General features: G+C 42.4%; 1 protein-coding gene across 11 annotated transcripts in view; it reads right to left on the bottom strand.

Moving 5' to 3' along the window:
- WNT7A (Wnt family member 7A) overlaps positions 1-21,037 on the bottom strand; it is a 130,423-nt gene that overhangs the window by 33,110 nt on the left and 76,276 nt on the right. For all 11 annotated transcript variants that reach the window (XM_042849595.2, XM_005307167.5, XM_042849599.2 and 8 more), the window contains one exon: positions 11,408-11,679. In XM_042849595.2, the coding sequence (XP_042705529.1) occupies positions 11,408-11,679 (272 nt within the window). The remainder of the gene's footprint in view (positions 1-11,407; positions 11,680-21,037) is intronic.

Below are 21,037 nucleotides of genomic sequence, written 5' to 3'. Positions count from 1 at the left end.
AACAATGTCAAAAACACAAACAAAGTCACTGACCCACACACCCACCTACATAGGGAAATTCCAAATACAAGTACAAAGAAAAACATATTTCAACATAACCAGGATCAAGATAACAGAAATTATACAGAAAAAGCCTCTACCATTCATAGGACAGAGTTAAGGTTGTTGTGATGTGATGTAATGTAATGTGCATTTCTTTATCTTGATCACAATAATATCTTTGTGGTTTTTAGTATGTGAGTAAGGTAAGATTTATGATGCTCTAAACATTCCATTTCTTTGCTTTTAGTGTTTAGGTTTTGTAAGCGATGTGATAACTAAGTACACTGTTGTCTCTAAACAAGCGTAAAACAAAGTGTTTTGGTTCTGGAATATTAATGAGACACAGACAACTCTTAGAGGGCCTAATCTAAAGCACTTTGAAGTCATAGGGCATCTTTCCATAGACTTCAGTGGAACTGGATCAGACCTATAAAGCAGTGGACTATATAATGTCTAAAATAATCCTTCATTTCTCCTTGGGTACTTATGATGGAGTGTCTACCCCACACAGGATTAGAAGGGGTTAAAGTGGCCAGGTAGTCCAATTAACTCCACAGGTTGCACCTGGAGGGAGAGCCAGGGAGCAGGGAGTTGATGGTTAGCAGGCTCAGCTGTACAGAAATAAATGGGGCCTATAAACCCCAGGAGCTGAGAACAGACAGGGTGGCTGGGGAAAAGGCAGTCACTCCCTTGGAAGAGGGAGGAAGAAGTTGGTTTGGAGCTGGTACTCTCAGAGAAGTTCGGAACAAGGAAGAGTAGGAAGCAGTCCAGAGAAGGAGCAGTGAGGACTGAGAGGGTAGAGCCCAGAACTGCTGAGCTGAGGGTCCCTGGATTGGAAGCCAGAGTACAGGGTGGGTCCTGGTTCCCCTACCGGCCACTGGGCAAGTGGCATCATCAGGGCAGCACAGGAGACGACTGCCTGAGACTATTTCTATAGAAGGACTGTAGGTAACCCCGGAAGGGAGAATCATGAAGAGGATGCTGCAGTTCCTGGAGTGAGGCGGGTCTGCAGGGTGAGAGGGCAACAGGAGAGGCACCCCCTGAAGAGGGCGCACCACCTGGCAGAGCTAATCCACAGGATGGCCAGCAGGAGGTGCCGCTGTGATGAGTGGACCCCGTGACAGTCCTGTATCTCAGTGGTCACTAAATGACTTATGCTGCCAACTATCGAAAGAGCAAACGTGAATTAACTTTGGAAACATCTCCCATCTTCCTTGAAAAGTTTGCAACACAGCCAGTGACTTTGTATTATTTAAGCAAATTAATCATTATAGTGACCCTCTGATTGTTTCTGTTATGAAAAATTCATGATACTAAATGTGGAACTTGAGAGGGTTTTTATTATTTATTAACAAGACTTGGCCCTTTCTTACCTATCTTTGTCAGCACTAGTAATCACCCACATGAAATGCCTGTTTTGCTCATAATGCCAGAATCCTCTAAAATTGCGACTGCAGGTAAGTGATAGCATTTATCATTCCCTAATCTTCAGTGTAAATCAGGAATTCAATTTTCAACCACATAAGATATAAGAGGGAGTTGAAAGCCAAAATACAAGTAGGACCATGTATCACAACTTCTGATGAGTTGAAAGTGGAGGACAAGTGGAATGAAAATTCATTCTTGTGGATTACAGCTCTTGTGCAGTCTGATTCCTTCTCATAATTTAGAATAACATTAATGTTCCCTTTATCTTTACTCTGGGCTGTTGAGAAGATGCAGAGCTTGTCTGTCAAGTTTAGTCTTGTTTTAAGACTATTATCTAAAAGCAGTAGGAAAGCCATAAAATAGATCTTTGATCCCTTCAAATACAAACAAAATACTATGAGAGAGCCCAGGACCTGTAATTTTTTTTCACACCTAGGAAATTACCCTGCATAGGCCTGTCAGGTGTAGTGCAAACATTCACCCGGGGACGGGGGGCAGGCGTTAAGAGAGGAAAATGTAGGGTGGAGGTTCCAAAGTGATCCGCATTTACCTTAGTTTGCTCCCATTGAAATGAATGGAAGTTTCACCATTGACCTCATTGGGAGCAGTGCATTCAATGCTGGGCCTTCTTGAAAATCCTACCTTACAAACTTCATGTCAAAGGAGTTGTACGTGGGCTTGCCAGAAATGACTTGCTGTGTCTATCACCTCTTCAGTAGATTGCCTGGAACTATGAAATCAGGGCATCATTGTAGTGATGGTTTGTACAGGCCCCATGCAGTCGTTGTCAAGGAGAAAGTAAACACTCTTCCTGAGCAGAATGTCTACAACAGTGCAGGGATTGCAGGGGTGGGATATGTCCAGGCCTCACTAAAACAAGCTGGTCTGTCAGGAAAGGACTCTAAATTGTGCTGGCTCGTGCTCTTCCTCAGCATTTGGCTGGACGTAGGAACCACACCAACTGGGAAGTTGGAAGCAGCTTGCTGGGAGCAGCCTTGTTGCTTTTGTTTATGGGTCTCTGGCTGCAACAAGGCATTTGTCTAGGACATTTGGATGAGCCCCGTAAGTACCCAGTTATTTTTGTTTGTTCTTCCCCTGGCTTTAACCAAGCTGACTTGTCACACTGTTAAATCAGTGAGCAAGCCAATGTGTAAGGATATTTGGGTGCCTAGAGGAGTATTTTCAAAATGGTACATGCAGTTTTAGCAGTAGAGCTTCCATATATTGAGATCACAGGTTTGAGTGAAACACCACACGCTGCTTTCAACAGTTTACCCTGTAAGATATTTTCATTTGTTTTTGGTGAGTTTCCTTTGAGATTCCCTTTATTTCGTCAGCTCTCCGCATCCCTGCCCCCTCTATATCCTCACTCACCCTGCCCCACATTTTTGGACTCCAGTATTGCAATAACCTCCTCTGGCCAGAAGGACTAAATACAGCTGCTAGTGGAGCCTGTCAACATCTCTCCAGCTACCACCCAGAAGGGAAAAATTGCCAATGTGAAAAGCATTCCCTCTTCATAAAGGACTGAACACATACTAGGCTTTATCCTGATCTCACACCATTGTAAATTAGGAGCAAATCCACTGAAGGCAATGAAGTTAAACCAGTGAAGTAGTTTGTCTGTCTCCACAAGGCTCCCAGCCTCTGTTCCTCAGGGGCCTAGGACCCAAACTCTGATCCCAGGTTTAAGGCTAATCTACTTCTTTGTAATCCATGGGAATTTGGCCATTGTCTTCAGTGGGACAGTTTTACATGACAGATTTATCATTCATTGCAGAAGCAAACCAGAAAAAAGAAAAGTTTGGACCAGTTCAGTACAACATACAGACACTTTGGGGATTTCTGTGGCTAAGTGGCTTTCCACACTCAGAAACTAGACACATTGGTGTTTCTACATGTTACATCCCCTTTTGAAATGGTATGGTGCCACAGCCCAGTTCTTCTGGATATATTTGCCTCTCCAAATGTTCCTAACACCCAGTGATATGAGCAACTGAACAGAAGGTGGAGAATAAACTCCTGAGAGACTATTTACAACTTTAAACTATTTTCACTTGGGAATAATTAACAATTGTGATTATTCCATTAATATTTACTGCCTAACTGTAATGCGGAAAGTGGATTATCAGCTTTACATTTAAAGGGCATGCAAAAAGTTAAAAACTGGATGCTTCTAAAAGCAAAGATCAGTAGGTTTTTTTAAGTAAAGTTAGAAAATAACTAGTGTAACTTTTTAAAGGGCATTAGGAAGTTCTGAGCTTCGAGAAACATATGGCTGGGCTGCCGATACTTTTGGTATCAGTAATCAAGTGATATTATAGTAACAGAGCAGCCTCACCCAGTTTTTAATTATTCTACTATAAGTTGGACTCCTAGTGGAGTCTAAGGTAATTTTCTGCAGCTCCAGACACAGTAGAGCATTTATCCTGATGTATAACCCATTTAAGACACTCTTGCTAGTGTGACTGTTGGGATATTTGAATACAAAAGTACATACATTTGGATATTGTCCATTAGTCAGTTGGTCTCTGTTCAAAGCTCTCTAAGAGCCAGATTGCGGCAGGCTCTTTTCCCAATACAAGGACCATTCTCCCCTTGCTCATGCCTCGTGCTGTCATGGCACTGTGACTGCTCCCTGCTAGCACTCTTGTGACACAGCCATCTCTGATGAGATTGGGAGGGCAGGCAGGGCCTTAGCTCCATCTCTGCCCCACAGTGGCTAACTCAGGGAGGGCTTTGCATCCTGCTAAAGGATAGTACAATGACTGCGCTCTAAGAGACACTGTAAATACGTAAAGCTGCAACACAAATGAAGGTGATTGGCAGTCTGTTCAAGGGATTACCACTGGCTTGATTGCCCCTGAGGTTCTACCCATGCAAGTGTCACCCATGCCTACTTGGTATGGTGCTCTGTTCCACTCTAGGGGCACCTAGACAATCTAGAGATTGATGAGTCTGCTACAGCCATGACTAAGAGCCACGTGGCTTTTAGCTTGTGCATCAGAGGCTCATACACTGAGCTTCAGAGGTCCTAGGTTCAGTCCCTCTGATGACTGGCATCTGTCAGCGTTACACAAGCTTGCAGAGACCGAGACGTAGGTCCCTCAACACAGAAAATCTGATGAGACAAGAGGTTGTAGCTATGCAAGACAATCCACAAGTGCGTTCTTCTGGAGGGCCTGGAGCCAGACAGCATTAATCCTTGACAGTCTCCACTAGGGTGACCAGATGTCCCAATTTTATAGGGACAGTCCCGATTTTGGGGTCTTTTTCTTATATAGGCTCCTATTAGCCCCCACGCCCTGTCCCAATTTTTCACACTTGCTGTCTGGTCACCCTAGTCTCCACATGTGGGGCTGCTATGGCACCCAGATGTACTTTCAAACTGCCCTCCCCTGGCTGAACCCCCTTGGAAAGACAGCAATGGAGGTATCCTCCTGCAGGTACAGGTGCAGCTGCTCCCATTTGATCAAGGTGTTGCCAACTGCATTCCATCCCTATTCCACACCGGCAGGGGTGAATCAAGCCTCAAGCATGCACAGGCAGGGGTTGGGGTACAGTGGTAGAACTCTTGGTAGCTTTTATAATGCCTGACTGCGTTTTGCCTGGCTCCAGGCAGTGTTGTTAGTTCCTTTAAAGCTCATTCATCGATTTGAAATTTTCAAATATCTACATGGCCTTTAATTTCACAGCATTATTTTTTCAAGCTATTGCTTACTGTTGTTTTAAGTGTCAATAGTGTGCTGGGTGCTATATTAAAAAAATAGTCCCCACCCCCAAGGGCTTACACTATTATTTCATATTCATGCTACCATGTTCGTCAACATGCATGGACTGAAATAAAACATGTTCAGATTGAATTGAGAACTGCTGTCAACTGGAGATTGGCAGTTAACTTCTTTGACCTCACTATGGGGGCCTGGTGATGCCAGCGCTGATACTAGCACCAGAAGAGGGTGGGGAAAGTTACAAGAGAGCATGTCTGAGGAATCAAAATCTATTTCTGAAGTTAAACTCTTTGCTAGGCAACAAAAGAGACATGGACAAGAAAGGGGACTAGAATATCATGTTAGGCATCACACAATAGTTTTGTGGGAATCCTGAAGTCCTTCATTTCTAAGCACCACTGTTTCATCTAAACCTCCTCTTCCCCAAAAAATAGGACAGTAAATATTACAGTAGATTAATTCTCAGAGTTACTTCATCAATTTGGGATGCACCTCTTATAATTTCTCGTAGTCTTGCTTGATAGTTACAGTAACCCTCTGTTATGTTCACTCTGAACCTCTTCTACAATGCATATTTAAACTCAAGAGCCCAAAAAGAATTTGAGCACTACCAATGCATCAGGGCCGGCTCCAGGCACCAGCGAACGAAGCAGGTGCTTGGGGCGGCATATCCGGGTCTTCAGCAGCAATTCGGCGGCGGGTCCCTCAGTCCCCCTCGGAGCGAAGGAGAAGCAGCGCAGTAGAACTGCCGCCGAAGTGCCGCTGATCGCAGCTTTTTTTTTTTTTCCTTCGCCGCTTGGAGCAGCAAAAAAGCCTGAGCCGGCCCTGCAATGTATGATAGAATTACTAAGTTAGCACACCTGTGTGTGTCTGCAAAGAGAAACATCAAATAAAAATCCACCTTGATGTGCCCTTGGATTGCAAAAACCTTCTAATGTAGCCTGTGTCATGATTTATAACAATGACTCATAATGTGGCGTTATATTTAATATGATGTAACTCTGATGCAAGATGTCATTCACAGAACTGCAATGTCAGAGAGAGAGGGAGAGAGAGAGCAATTTATAATGTCCTTGCCTCTGACTCAGAATGAAAATCTTTCAGTCAAATCACCAAAATTTCTAGGCCCTTTCATACCTACTTTGCTATTTTAGCAGTTATACTGGTAGAAATGTATTTTTTCCCCTGGACCATAACTACCTTTCAGCAGTGGGAGTTACCTGCAATCATTTAAGTACCTCTGTATATGGGAAGTCTAATTTGCTAACTGAGGATTCAATCCCACAGTTGTTCCATGTATGGGATTCCCATGCAGTTAGTGGAAATTCTAAGAGCAGATCAGTAGTAGGATCATGCCTACAAATTAATAGGAGCTTTAGCTCCATTTTCTGACACAGCTCTTATGAATTCTCCTACAATTCTTCCTATGCTGCTTGCTTCTCACTGTGGTAAATCAGCATTTCAGAACATACTAATTCATTGAAGCAAGGGACACATGATGTGACGTGTCTCAGATATGGGAGAGAGCTACAGGAACCATCTTAGCAGAGACAAGACATGCCAGACAAATGAACTACGGCTTCTAACATTGATTGGGACATTTTTCAGGGTGCATGCAAAAATCCCTTCCAGGATTGTAATTTGTAATTTCCATCTTGGGTAGATGTTCATGTGCGAATTTTCATTGAGTTAGTGCACTAAAAATAGCAGTGTATCCTGGGCGGTGCCATGGGCTAATTTGCAATTACTTAATTAGGAGGGCCTAGAGGGGATTTTACTCGGGTGGCTAACTTGTACCACTGCAGCTATGCTGCTATGTTTAGTGCTAGCTTGATCAAAGCTAGCATGTGTATATCTACCCAAGCTGGGAATTATACCTCCAGCTGCAGTGTAGATGTACCCTAAAAAGAGTTTCTGGGAATTCCAGCACTGCACTACAGGAGCAACTATTGAAGAAATTGGGAGAACTTCTGCTTGCACAGGTCAGAAGGAAACGCAGAAATACAGATGAAAACTGTTTATCCTTTCACCCAAGCAGATAAACCTTTGTACATACTGTAGATACATGAGACCAGTTGCTGACAACCATTGTCAGTACTGGGTCTATTTTCTAGCATAGATGGGGTTAGAGACCAGGAACACATTGTACAGATTGATTCTACATGGGGCACTCATTATATTATCCTGGGTCTGAATGTTACTGCTTTATGGGCATCAGAGTTCATTAGCTATTACACTAGTGAGACACTCTCAGGAGAAGGAGGCTGAGAAATTAAAATCAGAATAAACTAAAAAATGTGTGGAAAAAATCAACAACTACACGTGAAGTACCTACCTATAGTTACTAAAGTTCTTCTCTCGTTACTCTTCTTACTTAATCGGTCTCAATCACGTTTGCTGAAACCTAGCTGATAACTCTTATCCTGTCTGCACTAGCAGTTAAACTGTTGTCAATAGGCTGCTCCGGAGAACCAATTGCTGACAACTATTGTCAGCAGTAGGTAAGTCTCCTAGAGTAGACCAGGTTATTCCTAGTATTTGGAATCTCTTGGAAAAAGAGTCCCAAAAATATACAGATCTCAAATATTCCTCGAGTGCTGCCTGTTGACACACAACATGCCAATCTTTTCTGTGTCCAAGTTCAGCATTTAAAATCAGCAATCTCTCCCACTTTGATGCAAGCCCTCAACTAGTGCTTGCTGTAGAATGGAACAGGTGACGAAAACATTGTGATCCCTCACAGGTATATGGGAGCAAAGCCTGATATCTCTACTAAACACAGTCATTAGCTCTTCATTCTCTACTGGTTTGTGGACATGCAATAACACCCTCCCAGGCTTGTGTTGGTCTCCACCCCACTGGATCATTAAAGATTTCAAATAAGATCAGTAGTTCGGCACTCTGAGGGTTTCAGTAACAGGCATATAAATATCTCCATATCAGAATAGATTCTGACCCTGCTGGAGACATGGCAGTTTGCCAAACATAGCACACACCACAGCTCTTCCAGATAGTAACACAAACACAGTGAATCTTCCCAGGCTCCAGTTTTTTAGGACACACAAATTTGTGCACACAAATTAGACATACAGTCATTGTGATTGTGTGCATTTTGGTGGTAAAGGCAGAAAGAACATTGTGTGCTGCACAGGGCCGGCTCCAGGCACCAGCCCACCAAGCTTGTGCTTGGGGCGGCACCTGGAGGGGGGCGGCGCAGTGCTCCGGCTCTGGCCGCCGGGGAGAGCGGAGCCATGGCGGGCTCTCCGCCCTCCTCCCAGCACTCTGGCCGCCGGGGAGAGCAGAGCCGCGGCGGGCTCTCCGCCCTCCACCCGGCGCTCTGGCCGCTGGGGAGAGCAGAGCCCCAGCCGGGCTCTCCGCCCTCCTGCCGGGGCTCCGGCCGCCAGCGGAGCCGTGGCAGGCTCGCCGCCCTCCCCCCAGCACTCTGGCCGGTCGGGGAGAGCGGCCTGCGGCCGGGCTCGGTGCCCTCCCCTGCCGCGTTGGAGGGGGGCGGCGGGGCGGCGGAAGGCTTTTTTGCCTGGGGCGGCAAAAAAGCCAGAGCCGGCCCTGGTGCTGCACATCTCAGAGGCACAACACAAAGCTCACAGCCTAGCGAGACAAGAGGCAAGGGCGTGACTGCCATGTTACACTGTGCCTCTGCCTTGGCTGGCTCCAGGACTTCTACAACCCCTGCATTCTGCCACAGCAACATACATATGGCTATTGTGGGGCCCAAAATCACATCCCAGGACCCAGATGTCTAATACATTTTTGTCTATATAATTCTGAAAACCTGGGCCCTGTAACTATAATATGCAATGTTTGGGATGCTCTGCCCCATCCTTCAGCTGTGCACTAGTGATGCTTTCCTAAAACAATCCCCAGTGCCAAACAAGCTAACAGTCAGCCAGATTTCAGTAAGCCATTTTAAGCTTTTTTTTTTCTGCCAGCCCTGAGCTGCACCAGTTATGTGTAAATGAGCCTCTCCAAGAACCAGCTCTTGCAAGATACAACAAAAAAGGTGGAAATCCACATATAGTGGTCCAATTTCCTGTTATCATTGACTTCAGTGGAGTTACACTGGTGTAACAGAGTAAATGTGACCCTACATGTTAAAAAAGCTGGCGGAATATAAACAGGCTATGTTAACTCATCTGCTATAAGGAGCCTAGCAGCCAAGAGGCTCAGAGCATTGGAGCCTAGTGCAAGGATTGTTAAAATCAAGCTCTTTGAACAGTTACTCTCTGAGATAAGTTCAGGAAACATTAATATTTCTGTTGTGGTAACAACTTAGTGTTCTGAGAGATCATCTCTGCACTGGAGTGCCAGACCCAGGCATTTGGAACACTGCAAAAAGAAAATAACCTCTCTAGCTTTCAGCTGGAATAAGTCTGAGGAAGGCTATGCTGTTGCTTGTGACAGAAACAGTCATTCTTTTTCAAGGCCCAAATGCTGTGGTCTTGTGATCTCTCAGAGCCCTAATTATTGTAACTGCAACAGAAATATTAGTGTCTTCAATCCACTTTCCACTTCAAGCTACTCAAATCCGTGCTGAATCACACCAAAACAAAGACAAAGCCACCACTTACGGGCTGGCTGAAAAATTCCATTGAAGTGCCAACAGTGGAGAAAGTGAAATAAAGAGCTAAGAAAGCATGGGGAATTATTTTAACTCAAGGGGCTGGAGCAGGGGCCAAGATGGGGCTGTAGGACAGTGAATTACTATGTTCAAGAGCCCTTCTACTCTGGAAGGTAACTGTATATCAGTAACAGAACTGTTAGCTGAGTTCCATTCAGTTACACTGTGCAAACTGAGCAAAGGCCATGGGGCTGCACAGGTATCACTGAGGCCATTATTTGGTGAACCATTCTGTTGATGATGCACCTGAAGGAACAGAATCCAGCTTACTGTCCTTAGCTCTCTTGCTCTGTAATACTTAACAGTAGTAAAAAAGCAGTTAAAACATCACTGACCACTAAAGTCAGCAGAGAGGCGTCTAAACCACAGGGTGCAGATCTGTTCAATAAGGTGTTTTTACATAGTTGCTTTTCAGAGTAGGGCCACACTCGCGCATAGTAATGTAATGTCTTATGGGCCAGAGATCCTGGCCCCTTTGTGCCACTGGCTAGTGTAAAGACCCACATTCAGCAATTTCTAGCTAGCACAAGTTAGAGTGCTCCGAGGCTGCTCTCGTGTACCCTGGGGACCAAACCTGCTCACGAGGATCTAAGGAGCACACTGGTGGCCCTCTTCACCAGTCCTGTGCTGAGAACAGCTCTGCTGGACAGGAGTGCCAGGGCCTCCGTCTTTGCCACACAACAATAGGAAATCTGAATACACTGCAGTACTGTATATTGCAAAGGAAGCAAAACCAAGAGATGTCAAGATTCCCAGAATTGTTGTGTAGATTCCACATAAAATGTACATGTTTAAAGCTGCCAGGAAGACAAGAGTTCAGACACTGTTTCTGCATGAATGTGCTTTAAGCTGCCTGGTTCTAAGGAATGGTGGGGGAGCTCTCCATTTAAAATGATAACCCTGCCTTATGTGTGTATATATTATGTTGTATTAAAATGAGTCAGTTTGTGGTCTCTTAGTTCCACTTCACTCAAGTGTTTTTTTTTCCCTTTAGCTATAGTCCCCACACAAAGAGCAAGGTTTAGACAGTTGGGTTGAAAGTGATCCCTTTTCAAATGAATGATCAGAAGTTCATGTCTGAACCTGAAGAGAAGCAGATTCAGCCACACAGTAGCAGGCAAGCTTTCTACCTTAAGCACCATTTGACTTCCCAGCTAAACTGTTTGTTTGCATTTTCTGTTTTATGACTGGAAAGAGTAACATTTAGACAAATATTTGACAGATGGATTGTCCAACAAGTTTGTGTAGCTTACAAAAGTGCCTATTCGGCTACTGTAAAATGGCATTAGCCATGGGAGGGATAGCTCAGTGGTTTGAGTATTGGCTTGCTAAACCCAGGATTGTCAGTTCAATCCTTGAGGGGGCCATTTAGGGAATCTGGGACAAAAATCGGTTTGGGGATTGGTCCTACTTTGAGCAGCAAGTTAGACTAGATGACCTCCTGAGGTCCCTTTCAACCCTGACATTCTATGATTAAAGCACATTTAGTTCTGAACATTGTGTTGTAATCAGACATCTGATTCTAGACAAGGAATTGTCATATGATGGTGGAGAGCAGAGAGATACCTACCTTACGTCCTGCCTCGTTGTTGTGCAAGTTCATGAGAGTCCTTGCATTCTGTTTAATCTCCCTTGCATCCACAAACACTTTGGCGAATCCTATTCCATATCTGATGTCAGCAGAACAACCTCCCCATTTCCATCCTTCGTCTTTATGGTACTGTCCCTGTTTTTCTTTATCACAGCCACAGTCGCTTAGGTTTCCCTGGGTACAGGCAGCAGTGATCGCATGTGCTACTCCAGCGGCAATGATGGCATATGTGAATGCTGCTTCTCTGCTACCTGAAATTAAAACAGTCCTGTAAATATATGGGACAACATTTGTGATGGGATTATTTAGAAAAATATGTGCAAGTCAGTGCAGTGCAAATGCCATATAGTTATAATTAGAAGTGTTGTAAATATGCAGACATAAGCAGTAGTCCACCATTCAAAATTTTGATTTTTGTTGATGTTCAGGCACTCTATGAAAAAATAGAGCTCCAGGCTGCAGTATATTTAAGTTTAGGTATTATCCAGATAACCATATAAATATTTTTCTGAGTTATTATTAGAGCTAGTTGGGAATTTTCCAGATAACCATATAAATATTATTCTGGGTTATTATTAGAGCTAGTTGGGAATTTTCCAACTAAATGTTTTTTGGTGAAAAATGTCAGTTCATCAGAACTATTTGTGGGAAATTGATAAAACTCCTAATTTAAAAAAAATAGATTTTTTTTTCAAAATTATCAAAATTTCCCATTTTAAAGGAAAAGTTTCAAATTTTGGTTTGAAATTACTTTTCATTTAGAATTTTTAGTTCATTTAGTTATACAAAAAAGAGTTAAAAGGTCAAAAATGAAAACAAAACATTTCAAAATTATCAAAACAAAAAATGTCAACTGACCCAATCGGATAGCTTTTTCAGATTGTCAGTTTATGGACATTTTCAAGATTTCAACCTTTTGGTCTGATTCAGGATTGGAACAATTATTTAAATTTCAAAAATTCTTGAGACAGGAAAGTCATTCCCTGCCCAGCTGTAATTATATCAAAAATAAGATTGTGACATTTTCAATTAGTCAGACTTTTGGTTATGAGATGGTAGAAAGGCTGGTGATCCCACAGAAATGCAACAACTAAGTCAAGTGTAAGGAATAATTGGTGTTTGTGTATATGTCTGTGAATTTTGTTTTATTTTTTCTATCTAAAATTTGTGATCTGCTTATCAGTAAATTAGCTTTTAAAAATACCTATGTGTTCCAGTTCTGTTATGATATCCAGGGAGTGAATCTCAAGTACCTTGTAATATTCTCAGGACTAACTATGCTCAAAATATTCTGAATGGAAAAGGACCTCTCTAAAATGTGTAGGGTTTGCAAGGGTTGGTTGCTTTTTGATAGATATACTTAAATGGCCATTTTCACTAAAAATATCATTTTTGCACATTTTTGAACAAATTGTTTGTTTTTGTTTTGGGGTTTTTTTGGACAAAGTTGGTGTTGCATAGAAAAATACATGAAACTGAATGTTGGGGCATAAGTATAATATGAGAAATAAAAGTATAATATGAAAAATAATTTATGTTCCATATCCTGAAATCTTCACTCAGACAAAAGTCCCAAATGACTGAGTAAGGACTACAAGATTTGGCTCTGTGAACCTGCCCCTTCTCCCACACCCACTGTACTTGGTGACAAAATTCTTATTTGCTTCAATAGAATTAGAATCAGGCCTTTTATAAAGAGAGGATGGATGGGAAGATGTAATCCCCTTGTTAAACATCTGCCAACTGAGCCCTGTCATACCCCAAACAACTACTGGTGATAGCTTATGATTCATGAAACAAGCAAATTTCTGTTATTCATCAGACTTCATGAGAAACATCAGTTAAGGAAGGAAATATTACAGGCACTTCATTCTCAGCTGCATCTCTTTTCACATATGTGATCTATATTTTTATGTTTGTCTCTAAGTGGTTCATTCTTTTAATGAAAAATATCTACTTTCTTACCTCATGGCAAGGAAGTATAATGGAGAGAAAAAAAATCAACAAAATCTATTAATAAGGAAACTTCTTTGCCAAACATTAGCATGAACAGTCTTTCCGCTGATGGTACTGTGTGCTATGTTTACAAATGAACTAGCAATCAAAGACTTTCTTAAAAGATCTCTTGATTTGTCCTTTGTAAAAGAAACAATTTATATCAATGTTGAATTGATGGGATATATATACCCCTGCAGACTATGTCGATCTATTATTGTTAGGACTAGTGGTTTGTCATGAAAATTTAAAGGAGAAGGAGAAGTCTCCAGTTGCCTCCCGTTCAAGATCCTGGTCTACAACCCCAAAACACTGAGAGTATCTACCTTGCAATAAAAAACCAGCACCAAGTGTCAGAGCCCAGGTAAATTGATCTCAGGGCACAGGCTGCAGGGCTAAAAATAGCAGTGTAGACATTCTAGCTAAGACTGGAGCCAAGGTTTGGAGACCCTCTCCCCACACGGGATCTCAGAGCCAGGGATCCAGCCCGAGCCTGAACATTTACATTGCATTTTTAACCCCATGGCCTGAGTCCCAGTCAGCTGACCCAAGCTAGCCAAGGTCATCCCACAGGTCTTTAGTTGCAGTGTAGACATACCCTTGGTGAACTGGGCTCCCTAAGAGATTGCTTGGTTTGCTTAAGAGCCTTTGGTGAGGGACTTTGTCAAAGGCTTTCTTAAAGTCCAAGTATACTATATCCATTGGAGCATCCTTGTCCTCATGTTTCTTTGACCCCTTCAAAGAATTCTAATAAATCAGTGAAGTATGATTTGTCTTTATAAAAGCCTTGCTCTTCAGCAGGGCCATCCCTAGACATTGTGGTGCCCTATGCAGTCCCCTCCCCTCCCATGGGGGGGGCTGCACCCAAGGTCTGTGCGGGGGCAGGAGCAGGCTTGGGGGATAGGGAAGAAACCACCCCTCAGCACAAGCTGGCAGAGTGGAGCGAGTTGGGGCTGGGTCGCTCCACTTCCTGCCACCTGGTGATTGCAGGGCAAGCCCGACCCTGCACTTATGGGGTGGCAGGAAGTGAAGCGACCCACACCCAGCCTGCTCCACTTTGCTCCCCTGATTCCCAGACTTGGGGGGCATGGGATAACCACCCCTCCAGCATTCACCGGCGGAGCGGAGAAGGCTGGGGCTGGGTCGCTCCACTTCCTGCTGCCCGGTGAATGCAGGGCACGTCCGACCCCTGCTACAGTCCCCCGGAACGTAGCTTAGGGGAAGGGGTGGAGTGGGGGCGGGGCTGGGGGAGAGAAGGAGCGGGGCTATGAGGAAGGGGTGGAGTGGGGGCGGGGCTGGGGTGGAAAGAGGCGGAGCCGGGGCAAAGCAGGGGCAGGGGCTATGGGGAAGGGGTGGAGTGGGCGCGGGGTGGGAGCAGGGACAGCTTTCCTGGCCGGCTCAGACAACTGGGGGATCGGACTGGCCGCTGGAGCAGCACGCAACTGCGTAGGGCACCAGGAAATTTGGGGCAATTTGGTGCCCCGAATTTCCTGGTGCCCTACGCAGCTGCGTATTTTGCGTATGGGTAAGGACAGCCCTGCTCTTCAGACAATTATGGTAAACTGGGACATCCTACCTAGTGTACTAAGGAGGTTGTCCTGCCAGGAAGGAGGCTGTCAAAGCTGGATGCACTGAGATCTCTAGGATTTCCTACAGTTTATGGGGCATCGCTATAGAAAATGGGCCCTAAAACCCTTTAAGAGATGACTTGGCAACTTTGTGGGGTGAGCCTTGCAGAGATACTAAGCAAAATTATTTCTCATTAGATTATTCTGTGGAAGGAAGTGTGTGCTTTAGGTCTACATTTACATCTGTTTTTATTTTTGCTTTAGATGCACCATTTCTCATCTACCACAGGTTGTTTTCAGAAATTGCTTTTCTTCACATAAGAAAAAGACATGGGCCTGACTCTAATCCTACTTAAACCACTGTAAATCAGAAATAATGTCAAATTTTTATAAAATCTCCTTTTTTGTTGAAAAACAGTTGTCAGCTCTTCAGTGCTGAAGGATAGGAGATTGTACTGTAAAGAAGGCAGATCTCCAAAGGAATTCACCACATGGGAAGACTCAAAGACCTCATACAGTATTCATAATGTATCACACACTTGTCTCATCTATTTCAGGCTGCTGTGTTTTGCATAGATGACTCATCTTCTGAAGCAGTTACACTTGTTCTGTCCTTAGAAATATAAATGGTGTGGTGAGACATTCTAGCATTAGTATATGTAATTTTGTGTTTATCTAATTTTACTGCTTTTGTGCCAGTTCCATGATTGTGCTTTAAATTCTGAAAAGATGCAACAAGACTTTTACCTTTGTATTCAAGCAAGTAAGTTATAAAGTGCAAGATTTAACCTACTCTGTAATATGTGTTTTGCTCAGAACACTGCATATATTATGCTTTAAAAAAGAGAGAGAGAGAGAGAGACTAACTAAGAGCGGGGTGGGACAGTTCTCTTTTTTTCTTTTACTTAATAAAGATTTTTTTTAAAAGTTTTTTGGAGCCAGGTTTTGGCATACTCTGCATTTGGCCAGAAAACAGGTGCACATTAACACATCAAAAGCACTGTTACAGTGTGTTCAATTTCTATCCAGCTTCTGCCTCACACTCATCCTTATGTGCAGATATATGTCACAGCAGGAGTAATCTATTTTAGAGGGGAAGGGATGAGACTGGGCACAAATGTCTTAAAATACATTAACTACACCCACTTACAATTAGTCTTCACCTTGAAATGTCGCTACAGCACCATGTAAGGACAACGTGGGGAACAATCCACTGTGAGTTTTGAGAGAGCCAGTACTAAGGTGGAATAATTTCACTCTACTCTACTTCCTCCATCACTCAGGAATGTATGTATATGCATCTCACAGCCAAATTAGCCCCTTTATCTTAACTTTCCTGCAAAGATTTAGCAATATAAAATTCGGGATCTTATTGCTAGAAGTACCATTGTAAGGGCTCAGGCTTTAATCTCAATCCAGTGCAGTTATTTTAGTAGTAGTAGTATTTTTAAATACAGAGGTACTGATCATTATAGCATCAAAAATGCTTTATAGACAGGACCAGAAACTCTTGTACAGGGAGAAGAGGTAAAGTGGCATAAAAAGATTGTTAGAGTCAAAGAAAATAGAGGGCAAAGAAGCAAGTAATTATTCCTGCCAAGTTTTTATTGTGAGGGGATAACAGAGGGATGCTGTAAAGAGGGAAGGGAAATATGAATAGGGCTCAGAGCAATGGTTTCTACACTATGGACCATGGAGCCTTCTTGGGGGGATATCCAGAACACTCACAACACTGTCCCCTGGGGAAGGAGGATGATTAAGAAAGCTTGAGTCAGTGATCCTCTCTCTTCTGTAGAACCTGAAAGGTTGGAGAACCCCAAACGGCTGTGCTTGGCGCTCTGTAAATGCCTAAGAGGGTCAGACATGGGGTGTAAAAGCAAAAGAGCATGTCTTAAGAGTGAACTCCGAAGAGACTATTTGGAGAGAGTGTAGAGAGAATATATTCATAGAATGAGCTGCCAGACTGGAAATATGTCATCATGAACAATCCTCCAACCCAACAGCTAAAAACATCAGAAAGGGACCCAGAAATAAAAAAAATCTTTGCAAGGTGGTGACATCCATGGCAAATCTTAATAATCTTTACTTACAACTCCTCTTGGAGCTGCAATTTAATATAAATGTACACAATGAACAAACTAAGAGGGGATGACTAGAATCCATGCAAACCACAATCCAGGATGTTGGGTCAGTGTAGGAAATATCATACATCCAAATTATGGTTCTTCCAGCCAATAGAGTGCTGGGATGCAGAATGCCTGGGGCACCTGAGTTGGGGGGTGGAATGAGGTGTGGTGCCTACATAAGCCTCCTAGGATTGCTGGGGGAGGGTGGAGAGTTTGCTACACTTGTACAAAAGTTGTAGCTTGTACTGACTGGTACTCTAGCTAGAGTGCAACTCGCTTTGAAGTACCCCCGTTAGGATATGCAGCACCCCACTAGTAATGCTAGGCTAGCCCCCAATCTTCCCCATGCTCTCCCAAGCAGCTGCATTATGTCTGCCTCTTGTTCCCATGAAGTGCCCATGAAGGGGAAGCCATATTTTGGCTTGTATTGCATAAATACTGATAAACAAATGGCAAAATCCACTTAGGCTAAGAAGTCAATTGATGGACTGGAACACTGCCCTACTCTCCACTCTTTCTGCTTTGCAGAAGTTGCTGCAAAGCTAAAGACAGGGATGGGGGAGAAATTCAAGCATGGAGACAAAGTCACAGTGAGGAAATTGTCTTTAAGCCCCCTAACCAGCTAATAATTTATTCACTCCTTTTTGTCTGTGGTGAGCAAGGCCTACAATGGGTACTAACTTTAGAACACAGATTTTAGAAACCTTTACAAAAATATCTATTTGTGCAAGTAAAGGCTGCTCCTGTAATTACATGGGAGATGATCAAGCTCTTTCTGACCTTGGCTACATTACAGGCACAATCTTTACATTAAGCTGAACTGTACTTGAACAAGTGCTTCAATGCTCTAGGAACACAGGTTCTTCTTCAGTGTTGGACATGAATATCTTCTGCTTTTTCTACTTTCTTCTGGACTTAACCTATGTACTGTGGCTATTGGAAGAAATTCATGCTCTCCCATGTGCCAGCATGTCATAATGCTGTTTAATTTGATGGAATATAGTTTGGTATTCATGCCTCTAAAAACCAGTGAGACTTCACTATCACAAAACAACTGGTAGTGCTTTAACTGTCTTCTGATTCACTGGAGTTCTGTCTTTGGACAATGGAATAGTTCCTTCTCACTGTAGCATGTGATAACTCCAAAGCTGTCTTCAGTCCTGTCACCAAGGACTGCACAGTAACACCAACTACAGGAGATGCTGGGCAAGCTCATTACATGTCATAAATAGAAGCACTGGGTTTATCATGAGTAAACTAAACCATAAATGCCACCAGTTCCATACTGCTCACACTTTATAAATGGAAACTCCCTCTATTGCTGAATATCAGATCCAGTATTTAGTAAGCAGTAAAACACGAAGAATTCTTTTGTTTGGGCAGTACAAATCCATAGATAGCCAAGCACTACCAAGATACCAGTATGTGGTCAAATATTAAGTGCTTTTTGGTGAAGAGATCACTTGTTCTGATGATTATTAAATACATAGAAATAAAGGATATGTAATATGCCATAAATGGCAGGTAAAAAAAACTTAAGATGTGGTGTAAAGCCTTTTAGCTGCCAAGACACAAATTCAAGCTTTCAGGTTCTTGTGTTTTTCTTGCAACATCTAAAGCAGAGTTACATCCCGTGAAAAGAACAATAGCCTGGCCTTTCAGGGGATGGGCTTGGTGATCTAATAGGTCTCTTCTATCTCTAACTTCTGTGAGTTTAGCATCAGTTATATCATCATCTGCTGCAGGGGGAAACTTTGAACTCAGATTTAGCAAATACTTGAATAAGGGAATAATGTTTTGACCCTTTTAGTTTTCAAATGTATTTATTTGTACTTAAAAGTGTATGTATGACAGTTGCTTCTCGCACAGAACAGCTACTGAAGTCAAGAACAGAGTGCAGCATAACCTTAAGATTTGTTAAGTTGGCCACAATGTGGCTCTTCTAACATTTAATGTAACTATAGTAAATGCGTACTGTACACTACAGCCCTAATCCTACAAACCTGCACATCCATACTTTACCCCCATGAATAAAGTGTTGACAGGACTGGGATCCGGCAAGTCAGTGGGGGATCTGTTTGTGTACTTGGGGCAAATATGTACCTATATTCTGTTACTGATTTGGGATTGCCACGCTTTTTCCTCCCCTCCCCAAACATTTCTGTTCGTCTTTAAAACAGAGTTCTTCATTTTTAATTAAATAAATTAAACCCTTTTATAAAATGTATGTCTATCAGTGCAGTAATAATCAGGGTGTGTTTGGCATTCATAGGAAATCGGGATCTAATCCTGCAAGGTGCTGAGTACCCTCCACTCCCAAAGAAGACAGTGAGAGCTGATGGTGTTGAGCAGCTCAATTCTAAGATTCTAAGTATGTTTTTAAAAAGTTTTGTCCCCCCATATCAGCCCAACCATAAATTGACTAATCTGGGAAATAAAAAAGACAAATTTGTATTTATCTCACTGGAAAACATACGTTGTATTTTCTGCTATTTAAAGCCAAGGGGTCAGGGAGGGAGTTATCTGCAGTGACATGAACTGAAATATATGTTGATTGTGAAAATAGAAAGATGGAAAATACAGTGTACCTTGCCAATTATGTGCCATGACTAACATTACTTCACATCTCTATAGAGATCATAATTCATAGCTAGTAAAATGGAGAGCAGAACTCATCCTCTGACTACTTATCTCGGTCTGCCTTTTTGAGAGAGAGAGAGAGAGCGTGTATGGGCTTGATTCTTAAAACAGCATATGTAATTAATTTTAAAAGGCAGCTTTAAAAATTAAAGTATGACCATTTTTCCAGTTAAGGGCCCAAACCTGGGTGCTGAGAGCTCCCAACTCTTCTACTAACTTGAAATGAAGTTGAGGATGCTAAGTTAAAAATTCTTAGCTAACCAATTTAAAGAAATAGGGTGAATTGTATCTTAAAAGGTAAGCAGGAAATATTTCCCATCTGTGAAATTCTGAAATGCGATACAAACAGATATATTCCATTTCAAAAGTTAATTCTATTTTAAGCATATAAAATAGTTACTCAAGTCACAAATATTGTAAAATCAGACCCATCATTCTGGATTTCAGAAGATATGGGTCATCCCTTTTATAAATCTTCACTTCTTATATGACACTATGTCAAAATGTGTTTTATGTAGTTATATTTTCTTTCAGAAAAACCTATATAGTAACCCTGCAATAGGCATTTAGTTACTCTACGTTCTAATGTAATGTAATCTTTTTGTTTCTCTAAAACATGTACTCACAAGATACATTTGAAGGCAGGTATGAGAGCCTTCTGATGTGAATTCCAACTAATGTGACCTTGGGGCAATGTTTTTATCTTACTGTGACAGTCACAGCCTAGAAAGATTGACTCTTTGGCATAAAGCAACATGCTGGGTTTTAGATATATTATGCCAGATTTTCAGCCTCGCCTCTGTTTTTGAAGGAGCAGATTTTTGCTTGTGAATAACTAAGCCTGCATTACTGCATATGCAAATACTATGCATATGCTAAAATATAGTGGCAGGAGATGAAAATCCAGCACATAAATGCAAGTCCTCATCCTACAGAAGAAAATGGTAAAATTCCCATTAATTTTTAGGGACCTGCATTTGGCCCTTTCAGTTTACCTTGGGGGCTCACGAGCACCAGTGGTTCAAAATATATAGTATTTGTCAATCTCTAATCTATCACTGGTTGCATTTGGAAAAAATAAGGTCTGTATTGTATTAATGGCACAATACCAAACAGAAACCTTTTGCTAAGATGGCAGCCTTGCCTGTTTGTTTCCATGGGCAAATATCTTCACTCTGACTATAGAAACTAGTTTAATTGTAACCTGCTTTCCTTCTGCAAATTTTAGAGTGATCTCCTAGGCCTGATATTTGCTCTTTGTAATTCAAAAAATCAAAAAT

The sequence above is a fragment of the Chrysemys picta genome, chromosome 7 (genome assembly GCF_011386835.1).
Source record: "Chrysemys picta bellii isolate R12L10 chromosome 7, ASM1138683v2, whole genome shotgun sequence".
In the NCBI taxonomy this organism is placed as follows: Eukaryota; Metazoa; Chordata; order Testudines; family Emydidae; genus Chrysemys; species Chrysemys picta.
The sequence above is the reverse complement of the archived record's forward strand: the minus strand, read 5'-3'. Positions and strand labels throughout refer to the sequence as shown.